At 40.6% G+C, this 20,767-nt stretch overlaps 1 protein-coding gene across 3 annotated transcripts in view; it reads right to left on the minus strand.

The window, feature by feature from the left end:
• Positions 1-982: 982 nt before the first annotated feature.
• Positions 983-20,767, minus strand: part of LOC128986187 (leucine zipper putative tumor suppressor 2 homolog) — a 152,399-nt gene continuing 132,614 nt past the window's right edge. For all 3 annotated transcript variants that reach the window (XM_054406385.1, XM_054406384.1, XM_054406386.1), the window contains 3 exons: positions 20,170-20,343; positions 14,871-15,062; positions 983-1,445 (listed from right to left, as the gene is read on the minus strand). In XM_054406385.1, the coding sequence (XP_054262360.1) occupies positions 1,113-1,445; positions 14,871-15,062; positions 20,170-20,343 (699 nt within the window). In that variant the 3' untranslated portion in view covers positions 983-1,112. The remainder of the gene's footprint in view (positions 1,446-14,870; positions 15,063-20,169; positions 20,344-20,767) is intronic.

A 20,767-nucleotide genomic window follows, 5' to 3' on the forward strand; every position in this document is an offset into this window, starting at 1 on the left:
CTAACCAACACAAGTAGACTTCTCATCCCATTGTAAATTTTGAAGCACGTTTTTCGTGTCTAGTTCATGTACGTGACACAAAGGCGCTAGTGTCGATGAAACTTTGTTTCCATTATTTTAGGGTTAATTTCTTGATTTGTGCTTTACTTTTTGGTTATATAGCTAGGGGACAAGTTATTGTTTATGATTAGATCGTATTATTTGGTTAAACAAGGTTTTAAATGGCTGTAATAACGGGAAACAAATTGTAAACAAATCACGACCTCTTCATAAACCGTACATGAACTAACAATAAAATTGTCTTCAGCTGTTCCATAAGGATGAGAAATCTACTAAGGGAGTATGTTTTATCTATGGTAATACTATGGTATACAGTAAATTTAAAGAAGCAAATTTTATCAAACTGTGTCCTCCCCCATTGCAAATGCAAAGCTCGAGAATAACTGCAATAAGCATTTTATACTTATATGCCGACCCCGTACGAAGGACGGGTACTCTGCTAGTATGTTATAATGTAAATATAATACATTATTTTATAATCTACATTATTTCAGAGTTTTCCATGGTTATCTAGAATATTGTAGGGTGTTTTATGACTTTGAGAATAAAATATGAAAATGTGTACAATAGTTGCATGGTCTATAATGTTCTACCACCATAAGAAAGATTTGTGTACATCTATGAAACAGAAAAAAACTGATTCTTTGACCATTACTGTACCTACATTGTATTTGTAGCCAGGCAAAGCCGTGTTTTGCTACTAATATAAGTAAAAAAATATGGATAGGTATGGTTTTTGTTAAAAAATTCGAGATATAGTATCCGTTTTCCAGACTTAATATATGGATTGAATGACCAAACTAAAAACTCACCATTCCTTATATCGGTACAAACTCCAAGATAAATTTTTTTGCAAATCTTGAAACATTACTAAGTACCGGTATTTTTAATTGGGTGTAGGTTTTTAAAGTATCAGTCACTGTTTGGTTAAATTAACTGCTGATTACTTTTAATAATTTCCAAAAAGTACAAATTTACAATTTACACTTCATCATTAGTTACAATAATTATTTACAAACTTAAAAACTTGTGTATGAATTAATTTGCTATGTTCATAATTGAATGGCGTTCAAAGACACAACTTTGGTCCGGCTCTGTGGTTGTGACTCCAGCGTAAAGCTGTGTAGCTGGCTCTCCAGCGATCGGTTGCGTCTATACATCTGCACGTAGTTGAGTTGCAACTGCCGCTGGTAACTCAGCACTTTCTCCTTCTCTTGGGCCCATTGTACCCTCTCTCTCTCCCACTCTGCATGCTCACTGTCCACTTTATCAGTTAGCCTAGACACTTCTTGCTTCAACATCTCGATGTTCGAATCACACTGTGTACCAGATTCTTTATCGTGTGTTGCAATATAGGATTCTTTGGCAGCATTGGACTTCTGAACCTTAAACATTGTCATGAGTGAGTGCGTACAGTGGGACCTTGTTATCTCAAGGGAAAGTTAAGTTTAACTTCAATTTAATCTTTACAGTACTAAGGTAATATATTAAAATACTTTAACACAGGCAAAAGTCCTATACCGGTAGTAAAATAAACAGTATCAGCAATCTGACACATACATTCTCCGATTGATTAGCTTGTCAAAAACCCTTATTATGGCCCATGAGTAAGCGGTGGGTGTATGTTTGATATTTTATGGGGAAATACCTGTAGTAGCCAATATATTTACTTGTTCAACTAACATTATTTAAATAGGGAATTAATCTGACATTTTAAGGAAATATTTAATGAAACTATATCAGGCAAATGGAAATTTAGTCTGCAGGTTTTTCTGCAGCGGGGGTATTTTTTTCCTATTTAATTCAGTATATTTTCATTTTCTCACTTTCACCAGCAAAAGAACATTCACATAATAATCTTTTTAGTACCGGTAGACTTTGACAACAGCTTTTGCTTTGCCATTCCAATGCATTCAATTGCCCTTTGTATAAACCCTAAAAACACAAGCTATCTACTATGAGAGCTGTACTGGTACAAAAACCAATAAGAATGTTCTTATTTGTTCTACCACAGTAGTAGATGCAACTAAAACACTATCATGGTGGCTGAAAAGTTCTAATCTCAGCTAGTCTGTATACAGCTGTGGTAGCAAGATAAAATACCCCCGCCGCAGCAAACCTGCAGACTAAGTGAATTTCCATTTGCCTGATTGGATTTACACTAAAATGTCTACCTACTTAAAAATATAACATTTATTTCCTATTTAAATAGAATTAGTTTAACAAGTACTTAGGTTTGCTGCATCGGGGAGGGTAAAACAGTTTTTTTTTGTAAAATGTTAATAGTTAGTAAGAAATAAAAACATTTTCCAAATTTGATCAAAATATGTTCATAAACAAGCAAACTACAACAGTTTACTTGTTCTCCATAAGAATAACACGGGAATTTTAAATTAAAATTTTTTTTTTTTAATTTTATCCGTAACTATTAGGCGCATAATAACGCTTCAGTAAACTAAATTATTTGTTTTTTTAAGCTCTACAAAATAGTTTGGAAAGAAATTGCAAAATTTTATGTTTTTTTTTGGGTCAAAAATGGGAAAAACCTATTTTTACCCCATAAAACCCCCGTAAATCCTCGTTCCCATAGTCCGATCATGCTGGTTCGCGAACTCGTTCGAATAAATGTAGGTTTACACGTTCATACCAAATTTCATCAAAATCGGATCATTTTTGCTCGAGTTATCGTGCTAACGGACACATATCTATTATATTATTAAAGTGATACAATCAAATTTTATGTAAGCGGTTAAGGTAATTTACCAAATAAAAATATAGGCATATGGCATATCAAAATGAAGCTTAGAGTGTGTAGATTTGCCGAAAAGTATTGATATGGACGAATTCCCTTATGAATGTGCCCCACAGGCTGATTTCCAAAGGGCTACGCCTTGCATGTTTTGGAAGTTAACGTCATTCGATTAATTTAGTGAACAACAGCTGGCCAATGCAATTGACAATATAGTTTGTTTGTTTACATTTTTGTTTACTTATTTTATTATTTACTTTTATGTTCTTAAAAGAGGTGCGGTGAATGGACAGTGAAGCTATTTCTAGCTGTTTGATACAAGTGAGTTATTAAAGGTGTTCGATACACGATGAATATGAGATTAACAAACCATGTATGTTGTTCGTTCCAAGAGGTTGTCACTGATCTTTAACAGGTCGCCATATTTCATTGAAAAGTATTTAAGTAAAGTATTAAAGACGCCGTGAAAGAGAGGGGCGAGTTCAGGTACAACCGTACCCACCTTGGCCACCTCAGGACACAAGGTATGAAGGTTCCACTGCTTTTAACATCCTTTTAGATGACAATTTTTTTGAACTTGGGCCCTTTACATGAAATATAAAGTCAAAGTTGATTAAATTAATTTAATGGTGGCTTCTGTACACCCGTGAATTCGCGGGTAGAACCTCTTGTATAAATATGAATTTGAATGGATGGTGTTTTTGGCCTCTAGGGACTTCAAAACGAAAAAAAAAAATCGGTCCCGCGTCCAGGTCTTACCATGAGTACTACGGTAATAGCTATTTCCCTATATGGGAAATTCGCTAAAAACATAGACATGGATAAAACATACTCCCTTGGTAGATTTCTCATCCTTAAGGAACAGCTGAAGCCGAATTTATTGTTAGTTCTGTACAAGGCTACTGAAAAAGAGGTTGCCTCAGTCGTGCATGTGTCGTTGCCCACCGATCCGGACAGTGCTGCTTTTAATTCACAGAGCTGCCACCTGTCAAATTCTTTGTTATTGTTGTTGTTTATATATATATATATATATATATATATATATATATATACAGGGTGAGTTTTAATTGTCCCCCCCCCCAACTTTTTTCTACATTTTTTTAAATATCAATCCCAGACCACTTCCAAACATTGTTGCGTAGTAAGTACTTCATTTTGACAAGGTGGTCATTTCCGGCCGCCATCTTGGATCCGCCATATTGGATGCAAAATATTATTTTTCAAATGTAAAGGTGGGCTTGTGACCCATTATTTCAAATTAGATTTTTACCCTGATTACAATGCCGCAAACCGTTAAAAAAAATCTTGATTCATTCCAAAGTTATGAGGGCTCTTTAAAACTTTATTTTCAGCCCATTTTAACATTGTGCATTTACAAACTAAGACCATAATCTCAAAATAAAATAGTGCTAGATAAAGATAAGTATACACTACCAGTCATTGTCAACATATTTTCTCTTTGTTATGACTGATGTATTTTTTTCGGCCCCCATCTTGGATCCACCATTTTGAAATGTGATATATTATTTTAAATATGAAGGGTGTGTTGTGACCCATCATTTCGAACTACTTTTTTATGCTAAACTCAATGCCGCAATCATTTTTTTTTGTTATCAAGTTTTATTTATGAGATATTGCATTTTTTTTGTTAAAAATGTGAATATTTCAAAATCAAAATATGAAAATGAAAAACGGATCATGGAATTGAGTTCAGCTTAAAAAAGTAATCCGAAATGATGGGTCACAACACCCCCTTCTTATTTAAAATAATTTATCATATTTCAAAATGGCGGATCCAAGATGGCGGCCGAAAAAAATTACATCAGTCATAACCAAGTGAAAATAAGTTGACAATGACTGGTAGTGTATATTTATCTTTATCTAGCACTATTTTGAGATTATGGTCCTTAGTTTGTAAATGCACAATGTTAAAATGAGCTAAAAATAAAGTTTTAAAAAGCCCTCATAACTTTGGAATGAATCAAGATTTTTTGAAACGGTTTATTGCATTGTAATCAGGGTAAAAATCTAGTTCAAAATAATGGATCACAACCCCACCTTTACTTTTGAAAAAAATATTTTGCAACCAATATGGCAGATCCAAGATGGCGGCCAGAAATGACCACCTTGTCAAAATGAAGTACTTACTACCCAACAATGTTTGGAAGTGGTCTGGGATTGATATTTGAAAAAATGTAGAAAAAAGTTGGGGGGGGGGCATTTAAAACTCACCCTGTATATTTGTTTTACAACATTTGTTTCTGGTTTAATCTATATAATTAATACGCTACATGAAACTTTGTCGGTTGAACTCCTCCGCCATTTCTTAACCGATTTTATCCATTGACGTCTCATTGGAAAGAGCGTGTCGCGTAGATTTGCAAACTGGCCTTACATTTTTTTTAAGTCCGTTGGGCTCTGCCCCAGTGGTTTTGAAAGTTCCCATGTTATCCTTTTGAGGAACATAATTGTTTACATTTTGATCAGCTGTATAATTTAATTGCTGTTATTTATTTTCCAGTTCAATGAAACGCATTGAGTACATTTATTTACTATTTGAGTTTGTGTAAACATAACCCCCAAGACGGGTCATGTTAGTGTTTGTATCTAAAAATTGTGTATTTATCGTTGTATTGTGTCGCTATGACGGCTCGTGTTAGTATGATTGTAACTTAAATTTGTGCATTTATCGTTGTTTTGTGTAGCTATAATTTGTTTATTTGTTGTTTCTTTTCTTTTAGATGCCTCTGACGCGACGACAACGAAACATAGACAGGAGGCGTAATCGTGATAACGACCGTAGCTACAGAACGGTGGCGCGTAATAGGCTTAACTCATCACACAGTCAGCACCTGTCAAGACTCATTGTAAATATGACTGTTATTCATTTTGAAATAACTCCACAACTCCTGTAATACTTTGCAATTGCTCGAATTCGAGCAACATGTACACTAGTATTACATTATTCACAGAAGTTTTAACAAAATAGAAAAAAATAAAATAACATAAATAACATTGCGGGTTCGCTCAAACTTGACCCTGTAACATTGTGAATTTAGATGCGGGTCACTTGTTCAATTTTCTCTAGGCTTCATCCAACAAGAAGTCTTGTGGAAGCCTTCGGCTTCTATTTTCTGTGGTTTCGCCAAGATTGAATGCCTGTGCTCCAGGAACATTATTGTCTAGAAAATTTAGAAATTTGAAGGAGGATTTTTAAATGAAGATCGAGACAGACTCTATTCCAAGCTCTTTGTGTATGTGGTTGCTTCTAACGTACCAAGGAGCATTCACTGCTATTCTAAGAATTTTATTTTGGATTACTTGAATTTTGAACAGTTTATTTTTTAAGTATATAATTCCCAGATAGGTGATGCATGTGTTATTAACGGCCGGATTTAAAATTGCACAAGCTGGTTTTAGAGCAGATTTTCTATTGATCAAAGGCGTGCATAACCTTGGAACAGTTTTTTATTAACGAGGTAGTTAATATTGTTAATTTATATTTTTGTATATTTATATTTTATATACTTATATATGGTTCTGTGTATAGTCAATGATGGTAGTTAATTTATATTGTCACTGAACTTACACAAAAACAAACAACAATAACAAAGAATTTGACAGGTGGCAGCTGTGTTAATTAAAAGCAATATAGTCCGGGTCTTTTTTAGTAGCCTTGAGTTCTGTCGGGTGCACTGAAGAGGTCTGTCCGCTGCACTGTAGTTGTGTTCTGTTTACAATTTGTTTCTTACTATTTCAGTCATTCAAGCCTTAGTTTAACCAAATAAAACAATCTACTGCATGTGTTTTTTTTTAGCATGCAATCTGTGTATGTATGTATGCCGTGTATGTATGATGTGTATGCATGCCAGTGGCGGCGATAGCGGTGTGGGGGGGCCCGCGAGCTAGGGGGGCCCGTGAGCCTTGACCGGGATTTTCGGTAAATTTTACCGGCACACGGGCCCGCGATAGTGTGACAGGCTCAGCCACACGGGTCCCCTATCATAACAATATTTATATGAGAAATAAATATGCTACGTTTTTTCATGATGAAAATTTGTTCAAACCTATAGTTCAAGTAGTTTACAACAACTAAACTAACACTATTACTTGACCGATTGATATAAATTATCTACCAACCTAAGTAAAAGAATTGTCATCAGTCATGCGGGTTGCATTAACTGTCCTCGTGGATTGTGTGGAGGCGCAGTCAAAATTGGTTACATAATAATAGGGCCGTATTTATAACCAATGTGGCCTCTGTCATCGTCACCCGCGGGGAAATGTTTTTGTCGATATCCGCGATCGCGGCAAAAGCGTAGGCCTAATCTTTCAATTTCGTGAGCGTGGTCCTCACAGATATATAAGCTTTTACTTTTAATTGTGCATTATGGCATTGAATACTGAGAACATCGGCTCCAGCTTGATTTTCTGACTTTGTGCTTGATCTCTCAAGCTTGTAGTCCAGGCTCTGCTCGGCTCGAAAATCAACATTATGGGCCTATTATAAAAATCAACCGTTTCCAAAGCAACCCGATCTTGAACGCACTAAAAATTTTACTAAGGGCCTCAGGCCAAATCAGATCGGTTCAAAATCGGGTTGTTTTGGAAACGGTTGATTTTTATAATAGACCTATAATGTCGATTTTTGAGCCGAGCAGAGCCTGGACTACGAGCTTGAGAGATTAAGCACAAAGTCAGAAAATCAAGCTCGAGCCGATTTTCTCAGTATTCAATACAATAATGCACTATTAAAAGTAAAAGCTTTTATATCCGTGACGATCACGCTCACGAAATTGAAAGATTAGGCCTACGCTTTTGCCGCGATACCGGTATCGACGAGATCATTTCCCCGCTGGTGACGATGATGATGTCTCCGCGGCCTCAGATGTTCAATATTTTACCGCGATTGCAGAAGACGATAATGACATTTCTTTTTTAGCGAGTGATATATCTAGGATTTAGCCGCGATTACGGAAAAATGATTTACCCGTCACCACCGACGGGTCGCGGGGAGATATTAGGCCGTGATATTAGATTGGGCCGTGAACGCGGGAGACGATGATGCTGCTATCTAATGATGTCATAGGTTTGGTTGCATTTGCAATCACGGTAAACTATGATAATGTTTCTTCCATGACTTATGACTACGGGAAGTATTTACGATTTTGCCGCGATAATGACGCCTCGGGAGATGCCTTGTCAAGTTTATTGCAAAATTGCAAGTTTAGGCGGTAATACATGGGCAAATGTTTTTAAAGATCATTGGGAGAGGGGGGCCCGGCGAACAAACTTGCGGGGGGGCCCGCGGGTTCTTATCGCCGCCACTGATGCATGCCATGACAATTTTAACTAATTTTTGGGTAATACATCTTTTTCAGCAAACTATTGCTGTAAGTAGGTTACATGTTGATACTTCTTTGTCTTGATGTTCAAAAGTGTGTATGTCGGCATACCAAAATTTTGGTTAGTATCCCCCGTAATGAAAATGTCAACCGGTGTTGTAGGTCCCTAGAAAAACTGTCCAATAAGCTGGGCGTCAGTAGAAAGTAGAAACCAAAATCGATTCATACCATACCATAACCATCCCATTAGTACTTGTATGGCTCAGAAACTTAAGCATTGACCAAAGTACAGTTTATAGCTGTGTCGTTCTAATATCAGTTTGACATGGAAAAAGTTTGTGTAGGTATTCAACAGAAATTAGTACCGTAATTTAGATCTGCACAATCTATCGGTAGCACCAGGGGCGGATTTAAGGCTAGGCTCTATCTTGGCTTAGGGGGGGGGGGTGAATCACTTTTGAGAGGGGAACTTCTGAAAATTTGAATAATTGAAGTGAAAAAGTGAAAAATCTATGCTCTAAAACGGAATATTGTTGTATACACAAGGGATTAAAAACTGTGACAGTTTTTAACATTATGCATTTTGCCAATGTTAATTATAAAAATAATTTATTTAATGAGTCATGAGCGAATTTTAAAATAAAAACATGTGTACTCTAATAAAAAGAATTAACTAACAAAAAAAAAAACAAAACAAAAATAAAAGTTTTGTCAATATCATTAGGAAAATAACACCATACAGAAGTAATGATAGTGCGGGGAGTTGTTATAACATCATAACAACTCCCCGCACTCATTACTCATATAATATCTGGAACGTTTTGTTTGAATTTATGAAATGATTATGGCTGATTCGCTGATTGTATTTATAAAATCAATATGACAAAAATGTTTATGCCATAATTTATTTATTTTTTTTTTTTTTTTTTTTTTTAGGGAGAGGTGGGAAAATGCATTTATGCACACAGGTTGCTAGCCTGTAGTGTGGGACTCCAACGGGCTTAAGGCCCAGAGACTACCCAATAAAAACCTCCTCTACTCTTCGGACACTAGCCTGGGAACACTTGTCGCACTTCATCAGAACTAGGCCGAGTTTGCCTACGCCCGAGGGGCTTACGCCGTGTCTAGCCGTTTATTTCTTATCAAATCTAGACTATGTTCCGATCTAGATCATTCTTTTTAGCTTGAAGGACATTCCGGACAAAGTGCGACCAGCAGTCCCAGTAGTCCTCACCCTTCAGCAAGGTCTCACAGATCGATTCAATCGACAGCACCCCAAGATGTTGAATGGCCTCCTGGCGAAGCATATCCCATTGTGGACAGTGGAAAAAAGTGTGTTCCGCGTCGTCGGGAATGCATGGGCAGTAAATGCAGTCAGGTGAATTCGTTTTGGTCATCAAGTGCAGGTACGACTGAAAATAGCCGTGACCTGACAAGAACTGCGTGAGGTAATAGTCAACCTCACCGTGCCGCCGTTCTACCCACGGTTGGACCTGCCTGATGAGTCTGGCAGTCCAACGTCCTCGAGTCTCCCTTTCCCAGCTTTCTTGCCACATCTGAAAAGTGCGGGAGCGCTCTTCTGTTCTTGCAGCGTCCTTTCCGATGTAGCCTTGTCTCTGGTAGATTGCCTTCCTCTCCGCTGCCAAGAGTTTGACTGGGATAACTCCAGCGATCACCAAAACGGCCGGTTCGGACACCGTACGGTACGCGGAAGCGACCCTGAGTGCCGCCTGACGCTGCACTCGTGCGAGCCTCAACCTATACGCCTCCTTGTTAAGCGCGTCTGCCCACACCTCAGAGCCATAGAGAAGCACGGACTGGACTGCAGACATCAGTAGTCTTCTACGGCTGGACCGGGGACCACCGACATTGGCCATAAGCCTACTAAGAGCAGCAACACTCCTAGCAGCCTTGTCCGCCGTACGGAAGATCTGGTCCCTCCAGCTCAGCTTGTTGTCCACCATGACACCAAGGTACTTGGCGGTTCGCGTGGTTTGGACAACTACGTTCCCAACTCGTAGCGGAACGATGGTTTCAATCCGTTTTTTCGTGAGGATGACGATCTCTGTCTTGCTCAGAGCGAGTGTCAGACCATGATCAGTCATCCAGGCGTTTACAACGCGCATGACTTGGTTCAGTTTCAGTTGGGCTAGCTCAACGTTGCGTGCAGCAATGAGGGCTGCGACGTCATCGGCGTACCCAACTAAAACGGTCTCCTCTGGCATCTCAGATCTCAGAAGGCTGTCGTAGGCAGCGTTCCACAAATCTGGGCCGAGTATCGAACCTTGCGCGGCACCGGAAGTAACATCCATCGTCCGCGAACCATCTTTAGTTTCGTAATTAAGAGTTCTGCAGCGCAGGTAGTCCTCGATCAGCCTCAACAGATATGCTGGTACGCGGAAGCTGTTCCTCAACGCGCTCAACATATCGACCCATCTCGCCGAGTTAAAAGCATTCTTGACATCTAGCGTAACAAGAAGCACGATACGGCGAGAGTAATGATTGAAGCTCTCGGCACGCTCTACCGCTCTGTGTACCTCGGATATCGCGTCGATTGTTGACCGACCCTTTCTGAAGCCGTACTGACGAGGAGACAAATCTCCGGCAGCTTCCACAGCAGACGTCAGGCGGCAGCGGATCAGTTTCTCGAAGAGTTTTCCGGCCACATCCAATATACAGAGGGGTCTGTAAGACGACGGCATATTCGGGTCACCTTTCCCCTTGCTGATTAGCACAAGCCTAGCCCTTTTCCAAGGAGTTGGGAAAACCCCTTCGCACAGGCATGTGTTGTACATTCTCAGCAGTAAGAGGGGGTTAACTGAGAATACCTTCTTGAGAGCCTCACTGGGAATACCATCAGGACCAGGTGCTTTTCTATTTCTCAGGGAGAGGACACATGATTCCAGCTCTTTAATGCTAAAGAGTGGAATGTCCCCTACCTCGCCATAGTCGAAAAAAGGCCGCCGAGGATGAGACGGAAAGAGGGCGGTGACGATCCTGTCCATGGTGGTGCCCTCCATGACGGAAGGTGGTGATCGGGCGCCGAGTTTCTGGGTTACAACCTTGTAGCCCAGTCCCCAAGGATCAGAGTCAACATCCTCCTGAAGCCTCCTCCAACAGCTAACCTTGCTCCTGATGATAGCCCGACGAAGAGCTTTCTTCGCAGCCCTATAAGCCGCTGACTTAGCCTCGAAATCCGGGAATCTTCTGGCCCTCATAGCGGCACGTCTGGCTTTCAGACAAGCTTTCCGAAGGTTCAAGATCTCTAAAGTCCACCAGTACACAGCTTGCTTATCGCGACGGCGTCCCCTGCGTGGCATGGCCTGGTCACAAGCCGAGACAATCAGTTCCATCGTGGACGTTACCAATGCCTCGGCGTCAACAGGTGCAGCAGAATTCACCAGCGCTCCCCGTGAGATTACGTCAGTGAACTTCTCAACATCCAGCTTGTCCGTATTCCATCGGCGTGGTCCAGATCGTGATACAGGCGCCTGATTATGGTGTTCATCCAGTATATCAAAAACGATGTACTGATGATCACTTGCCGTGAGGTCTTCGATGACTCTCCAGTTGGAGATCCGTGCTAGTAGTGATTCCGACGAGAAGGAGATATCGGGGATCGTACCTCTCATGCCGGGGCGCCGGAAAGTAGGCGTGTCGCCCTCGTTTAAGACGACAAGTCCGGCCCTGGCGGCAAAGTCCAAGATGTATTTCCCCCGGGAGTTTGTAGAGGTCATACCCCACTCCACAGCCCTCGCATTAAAATCACCAGCAACAACGACATGCCCAACGGTACCCCGTACACTGTCTTCTAAGCGGTCAATCTTCAGACGGAATTCCCGAATTGGCTCGTTGGGGGTAAGGTAGACACTAAAAAACGTGACGTCCCTACACCTGACCCGAACGAAGCCTCGGCCGCGTCCGTGATCTCGCACTGGTGCTTCCGTGCTGTTTCGAACCCAACAAGCGGCAGTACCAAGAGAATCTGGGAACCAGAAGTGTGGGTCCCTGTCACGGTACTGCTCGCTGATCAGAAGGGTGTCCGCACCGATCTCTTGGGCCAGCTGATCTAAGAGGGAGTCAGCCGTTCTGGACCTCTCAAGGTTACCATGGAGAATCCTCACTTCCTAGACCTAGCCTTCTCAAGGTCGAGTGCAGCCTTGAAAACACTGCATCGCCCAGCCCCTGGAATGTGACCTAATGAGGCGTCCTTTTGGCCTTTCTCTGCGCAGAGAAAACAACGCTCTGCTGCGGTACAGTTCTTCCTGTTGTGGCCCGAGCCGCCACACCTGAAACAATTCTTGGATAGGTCGGGTCCTTTACAGTTTCGGGAAGAGTGACCAAACCCGAGGCAGCAAAAGCATCGCGGTACAACCACCCTCCGTCTGAGCCTGCAATTGACCCATCCAATTCTCAGGTGTGTGAGATTAAGCAGCTTGCTGGCATCTTGGTTTCGCATTTCAGCGATAGCTATGCGTTGCTCGCTGCGGTTGGGCCGCGTAAGCCATACTTTAAGGGAGTCGGCATTTTGGATATCAGGGATGGCCTTGTTGATAGCCTCCCTGACTTCAGCCTCAGTCGAAAGACCGTCAAGGTCCCGGATCTCCACCGAGGTCCTAGGCTCGAGTTCCCGAACAGTACCGTGGTCCCCCAGAGCCTCTCTGACCTTTGCAGCAAAAGCCACTCGGTCACCAGATTTCCCCAGCTCGAGGAGAACTTTCCCATTCTGGGTACACCTGATTGACTTAACAATCGTATCCGTCTCCTCTGGCTTGGCCTTAGACTTGAGTCGACCCAAGACTTCAGCAAAAGAGCGCCCCCCTAAGGGGTTGATCAGGATTGCCTCAGCCCTGGGCTTTCTCGGCCTGGGTTTCTTTGAAACAGGGGGGGCCTTTCCACGAACCTCCCTCGCCGGAGCAGGGTCAGCAATCTTTCGATCTCTTGCTGCAGGTTCTTTGTTAGAGACAGCCTCCATTCGTCTCAATTTCCTCTTTTCTTTGCGGGAAAACCTCTTCTCCCAGTTACCCACATTTGATGGTGCCACAGCAGAGTTCATAGAGCTGCTTCCGTCAACCGTTGGGAGAGAGGCAAGCTCCCTGGTTTGCTGAGGGCGCTTCTTTAGAGCTGGAGTGTGCTCAGTAGGGGGTGTCATCTGGGTGGCCCTGTCCTCGACCTTCTGCTCGACATCTGACAGAGGCTGATTGGCCAATTCAGGAAGATCGGGGCTCTCCGCTGGTGAGCTCCTTGCCCGTTTCCTTTGATTCCCGCCCTTGTCGTTCAGTTTAGGGGCTAAAACTTGGTTCACAAGCTCCCGTTCATTAACTAAAGCCTGTCTCATCAAGCCTTTAATTTCGAGAACTCGGGCAACCCGATCCTTCACCTTTGGGAGACCGTCCTTGATTGACCGGTTTACGTTGGTCCGGAGCTTCAAGGTTCCCTCCATATTATTGATGAGGTCCATCATCTCTACCAGGAGGTCAGACTCCTCCTCATCAGCATCGTCGTATTGTTGACGGTAACGCTGAAGTTCGGGATCCGACCTCTGGGGGCTGATTTTCGGCGCTGTACTTTCCAGGAGGGTTCCCGTCAACGCCGGTTCAACGTCTACTTTTCCTTCTCCACTTGTCAAAGGAGATCTTAGTGGGAGGAACTCATTTGAGCCCTTAAAGGTTGCAGGCGGTGGAGTTGCCTTAACGTTGTTCGCTGGTGGCGACCTCTTGACCTTGGAGCTACGCCCAAAAGGGCTCCACTCCTTTTCCGACTTCGATTTTTGCTCATTTGAGCTGCTGTTAAATAATGTGTTGGGTGGGGGGTTTTGACAAGCCATACATGTGTTTACCAGCGCATCGTGCGGCAAGAGACGGCCCGGATTTAGTCAGGAGCGGGTATACCCTCGGGGACAATCCCCTACCCCAGTTCCCCGGGGCCCGACCTCCGTTTGCCCAGCACCGGATACCTGACGTGCCGGGGGTCGCCTGTTGCAATGCAGAGCCCGACCTCTGCATCCATGCCGCACTTCCTGACCAAGGACCGAAGTGGCTGGCTCCTCACGACACACTGGGAATACCCATCGGCAGTGCAGAGCACACATCAACCCCTGCAACACAACAGGGGCACTCCCAGGGACTCCCAGTGAGGACGTCAGTCACCCTTTTAGTCGCCTCTTACGACAAGCCCGGGAGGGCTGCGATCCTATTCTAACCCCGAAACCGCAGGGGGGATAATTTATTTATTGGAGGATTACTGTATAAATATTCACACTTTATCTTGCCAAAGGGCCCCCCTTAAATCTGCCCCTGGGTGGCGCAATTAATTACATCAACTACAACGATTTAATTAAAAAACTGGCGACAACTTTAACATGAGGCTGGAATGTCTAATGTCGGGACCACATAAGTTTGCAGTTGGTGGCAGCCAATCACAAGACAAGGCTAGTGCGACGTTGCCACATCGCCAATGACAACACTAATTAAAATATACAAAGCATTTTTCAAATCAGCTGGTATTATTCGATTTGGCAACACCGCACCGTTCTCATTGGTCCATTCAAAACCATATGGTAAATAGGCTCCTCCCTCAAATGCAAACATATGTGGTCCCGTCTTAAGTTGTGTATAGTCAAAGGCTCTAGTTTATAGTCTATGTTTTGACATTCTGGGAATATCTGATAACCTCACCCTGTATAAAAAGTTAAAGTAGGTAAGCCTAAAACTTACCATTTCTAATTTGGCTGTGAGTTCTTCAATTTGAATATTTAATTTATCAATTTCAGCCTTCTGCTGTTTCCGAGATTCTCCCCCTATTCGTAAAATGTTGATTTCTTTATTCTTTTGGTCTAGTTCAAGTCTTATATCTCTTATCTCACTTTTTAAAGAAATAACTTCATGCCCTTTGGTTGCTTGTTCTCCCTGTAATGTAAAAACAGACAAAATTAGATAAAGATTAATGCAATTAAGAAGTGAATAGATATTATTTCTGACCAACATGAACTAATAGTTATAAGACCATCAAGATCAGGCCCAAAAGGTTAGTATGACACGCTATGGGGCCCAGAAGTAGTTGCCCCTCCCCAACCACATTGTTAAGAATCAAAAATGAAAATAGGCATTTTATGATTTGTATGCTCATCCGCAATATAACAATGTTAAGGCTCGTTATATTGTGTTTAATTTTGTTTGTTAATTTAAGTGTTAAGTAAAGTAAACGGAAACCGTAAATTAAATACAATAAGCTTAACTATTACTTACATAAACATTTTCATTTCCAAAGGTACATTTTTAAAAGTAAAATGGGTTTAGATATAACATATTATGGGTCGTGAAGATTAAATAAAAATGAATCTAAAGTGACGGTGAGTGAATTCGGTGAGTCTGTGGCTGAGTCGGTAGCGTCATGGACTTCTGGCCCAAGGCAGCGATGTTGTTGGTTCGGATCCTACTGCCACAAACATTTTATCAGTACAGTTCACCTTCGTACTGTACCGGCTCACCCCTTGCTTTGCTAGATACGTTCCACGCACGGGCAGTTAGTCTATGTGAACGGGCAAATGCACGGGTCATACTAGGCTGGCATCAGCGGTGATTTGGAAGAAGGCGCTGTTGTCAGGTTAATGTGACCACAAAATTCGCAGCTGACACACCCTGTTTGGTGATGCTGGTGCCAGCTGCTGATCACCAGCGGCTGGCGAGCAGCCTAGTGTGACCCGTGCTATAATAGCTAATTTGAAGTAAGTAGCATCAAAAAGCTGTGATAGACAATGAGAACTAAATAACTTCTTGATCAGCATTGTACGTGTTATTAAATTTACGGAAAGTAAATAAAAGAAACGTCTTATAACACTTAAAACATATATTTACGCTTATACTGTTACTCACAAGACGGTAAATATACAAAAAAAATGGTAAGTGGTGATCGATTTCGATTGGACACTCCAATCATCATCAGACCCAATAGGCGAATGACAAGAATCTTGAATGGCGTCCCTACTTATACCCTATTGGCTACCGGAAGCACCGGCCAATACATTTTTATAAGTACAACTGGAATCAAAATGTATTTGTTCATTAATTAACTTATTTCTATCATTACATTTTTCCTTATAAATATACAATTCTTCCCAAGCATTCATTACATATCCTTTCTTACAATTCTTTAAAATATCTAGACTATCCTCCATTTTTCCTAGTGAGTGCCCATTTTGTAACAGGTGTTGTGCGACATTTGATCTTTCCGGTTTGTTGTTCCTCCACGCAGATATGTGGTTTTTGAAGCCGTTAACGAAGTTCACAGTCTGTCCAATGTAGAAGCTATCACAATCGTTACAATTGATTTTATAGATGCCGAAGTGTCGAATTTGTTACAATCTTCTATTTTTAGATGAAGTATTTTACTCATGGTGTTCTGAGTCCTGTAGGCTATTGAAACTCCGTATTTCTTGAATCTGTTAGCAGTCCTTTGTGTTGTAGTCCCCGTGTAGCTAAATGTGATATATCTGGTGTTTTCCTCTTTTATCTCTTCTAATGTTGTTCTGCTGTGTAGTGTATTCTGTCTATCGATTTTCCTCCTCGTCTTCCTTGCGATGTCCTCTATCGTCTTGGTTCGAAATCCATTCACTTGAGCGATCTTCTTAATGGTGTCCAGTTCTTTTTTCCTATTGGCTTGGCTAAGTGGGATCTTATAGGCTCGGTACAGCATAGATCTAAAGGCTGCGGTCTTGTGGATAGTCGGAGGGATAGACTTGCTGTTGATTGTAGTGTCCGTTTGCGTAGGTTTACTGTAGATGTCAAACTCTATCTTGCTGTATTTTCTCTCTAATGTGAGGTCCAGGAAGTTGATCTCTTTGTTTTCTTCAAACTCGTTGGTAAAGGTGAGGTTCGGGTGGTGGCTGTTTAGTGTCTGCATCATCGTTTCGTGCTCTTGCTCCTGGCCTTGTCTGAAGATAACAAGAATGTTGTCTACATATCTAACATACAGTTTTACATCATGATTCGTTCTTAAATTCTTTAACATTTCTTGTTAAAGCGGTCTTGTGGATTGTCGGATGGATAGACTTGTTGTTGATGTTGATTGTAGTGTCCGTTTGCGTAGGTTTCCTGTAGACACTACAATCAACAACAAGTCTATCCATCCAAAATCCACAAGACCGCAGCCTTTAGATCTATGCTGTACCGAGCCTATAAGATCCCACTTAGCCAAGCCAATAGGAAAAAAGAACTGGACACCATTAAGAAGATCGCTCAAGTGAATGGATTTCGAACCAAGACGATAGAGGACATCGCAAGGAAGACGAGGAGGAAAATCGATAGACAGAATACACTTCACAGCAGAACAACATTAGAAGAGATAAAAGAGGAAAACACCAGATATATCACATTTAGCTACACGGGGACTACAACACAAAGGACTGCTAACAGATTCAAGAAATACGGAGTTTCAATAGCCTACAGGACTCAGAACACCATGAGTAAAATACTGCATCCAAAAATAGAAGATTGTAACAAATTCGACACTTCGGGCATCTATAAAATCAATTGTAACGATTGTGATAGCTTCTACATTGGACAGACTGTGAACTTCGTTAACCGCTTCAAAAACCACATATCTGCGTGGAGGAACAACAAACCGGAAAGATCAAATGTCGCACAACACCTGTTACAAAATGGGCACTCACTAGGAAAAATGGAGGATAGTCTAGATATTTTAAAGAATTGTAAGAAAGGATATGTAATGAATGCTTGGGAAGAATCTATATATTAATTTGAAACTGTTTTTCTTTGTCATAGCTAAATTGAGAGAACGGCTGGGCGTAGAAACTCGGTAGAGGTGTCTAAAGAAAGGTCTTGGTCTGTAGACGAGCCATCAAAAGAGAAACGTGGTAAATTCCCTTGGGGCTTTGCCCCAGTGGCCTTTGAATTCCCATCCCATGTTATTCTTATGGAGGAAAAACGGGGTTTTGTCCCAGCTAATTTGAGAGAACGGCTGGGCGTAGAAACTTGGTAGGGGTCTCTAAAGAAAGGTCTTGGTCTATAGATGAGCCATCCAAAGAGGAACGAGGTAAATTCCCTTGGGGCTCTGCCCCAGAAGCCTTTAAAGTTGCCTCTTCAGATTTGTTTATATTACGACCATATGCATACATTTACACTACTTTTGAAAGAAACAGCTGTTAATATTTTAATTGTGATTTACTATTTTTGTCAAAATGAAGTATTAGCAATGGTTTTTTTTTCTGATTTTAAAATCAATTTTCTTCTGAATCGTGCCATGTTTTGCAATATAATGTTCTATTACCAAATCAGTGGAAAATCTTATATCACAGTAACTCTTAAAATTATTTCTTATGGAGTTAACTTATATCTATTGTATGGGTTGATTTCTGCCTTTTTTACCACTTCTTGGAGATTGCACGTAGACGATATTCTTTGGAGTGTTGCATCTGTAGTAGACGAGACTTGATTGGTGTAATTCTTAAAATTAAAATGGAAAAAAGTGAGAAATACTGGACAATTTTATATACTAAAAATAAAACTGAATTAACACTGTGCTACATTTCTTGAGCAATAAAAAAAGAAAGAGCCGATTTGCAAACAATGGAAACAGGAAAGTCATAAAACACAACCAAGTACAGTAGAAGAAATATAAATAATGCTTTTTTTAAAATTTGTAATCGTTATTATAGACAACTTAATGCGGCTATGAGTGGGGAAAATTTGTAAAAAACACTAAAAACATGGTCAGCTTTTGAAAAAAGATAAGATATTTACAAAAAATGTTGATTATATCTAACTGCTGTGTATATCTTGAGTATTTCCATAATCTTTCAGTCAACTCTTATAAAGTCATCGGAAATTATGACTGTTATTCGTTTTAAAATAACGCCTGTAATGCTTCGCAATTGCTCGAATTCGAGCAACAGGTACACTAGTTGTATATTTATAAGGAAAAATGTAATGATAGAAATAAGTTAATTAATGAACAAATACATTTTGATTCCAGTTGTACTTATAAAAATGTATTGGCCGGTGCTTCCGGTAGCCAATAGGGTATAAGTAGGGACGCCATTCAAGATTCTTGTCATTCGCCTATTGGGTCTGATGATGATTGGAGTGTCCAATCGAAATCGATCACCACTTACCATCTTTTTTGTATATTTACCATCTTGTGAGTAACAGTATAAGCGTAAATATATGTTTTAAGTGTTATAAGACGTTTCTTTTATTTACTTTCCGGCAATGAGAACTGTCAAAGTAGGATTGTTTATAGTAATGTTTATGTTTTCAATTTAATACATAACGAGCCGTTGGCCCGTCCTGCGTACGGGAATTGAGTAATCAACTAAAACAGAAGTTATGTCAATATTTCAATTTCTAGCCCAAGCAAAGTTTAAGCGGTTAAACATTTATAGTAAACAAAAAGCTACCAAGATGAATTAAAACATCTAAACATTGTTATTTTCCTATTCTTTCCTCAAAAAGTCTAGGGCTCAACATAAATTTACTTTTGTACTTCTGTGTGTGTGTTTCTAGTTAATTAAGAAGGGAAAAGTGATTGCCTCAAAGGGGGTGATTGCCTCCTGAACATTTACTAACTTCCTTTAAAAGTTAGGTACTTTCAAAGGAGCACATGTTACTAAAATGAAATACAGTCTATATCCATGATAAACTATATATTTCAACCACCTTCTATGCAGGCACTTCCATGAGCTCTTTAATACTTTGCAAGATGGTTTAAAAAATAATCAAAAAGGAAGACTACTCCCCAAAAAAGGGATTTAGGGATTTTCATTTAATTTTTTCCCCAGTTACTGACTGTTTCCGCCAGAAATGTTGATGTCACAGTAAAATAATCACATGGCATATAAGTAATTAATTCATGACAAATTAGTAATTAATTTAAAATTTCTGTGAGAACAAAGATTGCTGCAAAATAAAAGTAAAACAAGTTTTGTAGTCCCATTCCAAAGGTTCTAGTGTATTTTAAGCTCTTAAATGTACAAAATATGTTGAATATTATGGATACCTGAATTTCTTTTAGCTGAGATTTGAGCAGAGCCAACTCTCCAGATTTCTGACACAATCCCCATTCTGTCTCCTCCAGCCGACTCCGCAGCAGATCCACCTCTTGCCTCAACTCACTGTTCTCTCTCTCAGAGCGGTCCAAGTCTTCTCTCAGTCTTTTCTTATCTTGCTGGAGCTATCAAATATATATTGTAGGTAAAATAACTGTTCAGTGGAATTTTGATTCAGGATAAAATGTCTAATTAACAGAAAGATAATTGGGGCTGAGAAGCTGATGGATATACAGGCAGCTGAGTGGATAAGTAGCTATAGTTCGAATCTTAAGGAAAAGCAAAAAAGTGTTAAATGGTTTGAAACTGACCCCAGCTGTTCATTGGGCTTTTGAAAAATTATTGTGGCTGATATTAGTTAGTGACGAAGCTGTCACCCATGCAGGGGCGCCAAGAGGGCGGGGCAAGCGGGGCAACCGCCCTGGCCTTTGGAAGTTAAAAAATTTAACAACTTTATCGGCAAACTGCAAACAAATATTTTCCAGGAAACTCGTATACATCACATGTAATCAATGACAATGACTATTCAGAAAAAAGACAATCTATAGC

The sequence above is a fragment of the Macrosteles quadrilineatus genome, unplaced genomic scaffold (genome assembly GCF_028750875.1).
Source record: "Macrosteles quadrilineatus isolate MER2022 unplaced genomic scaffold, UCM_ALF_1.0 Scaffold_2__2_contigs__length_208266976, whole genome shotgun sequence".
NCBI lineage: Eukaryota > Metazoa > Arthropoda > Insecta > Hemiptera > Cicadellidae > Macrosteles > Macrosteles quadrilineatus.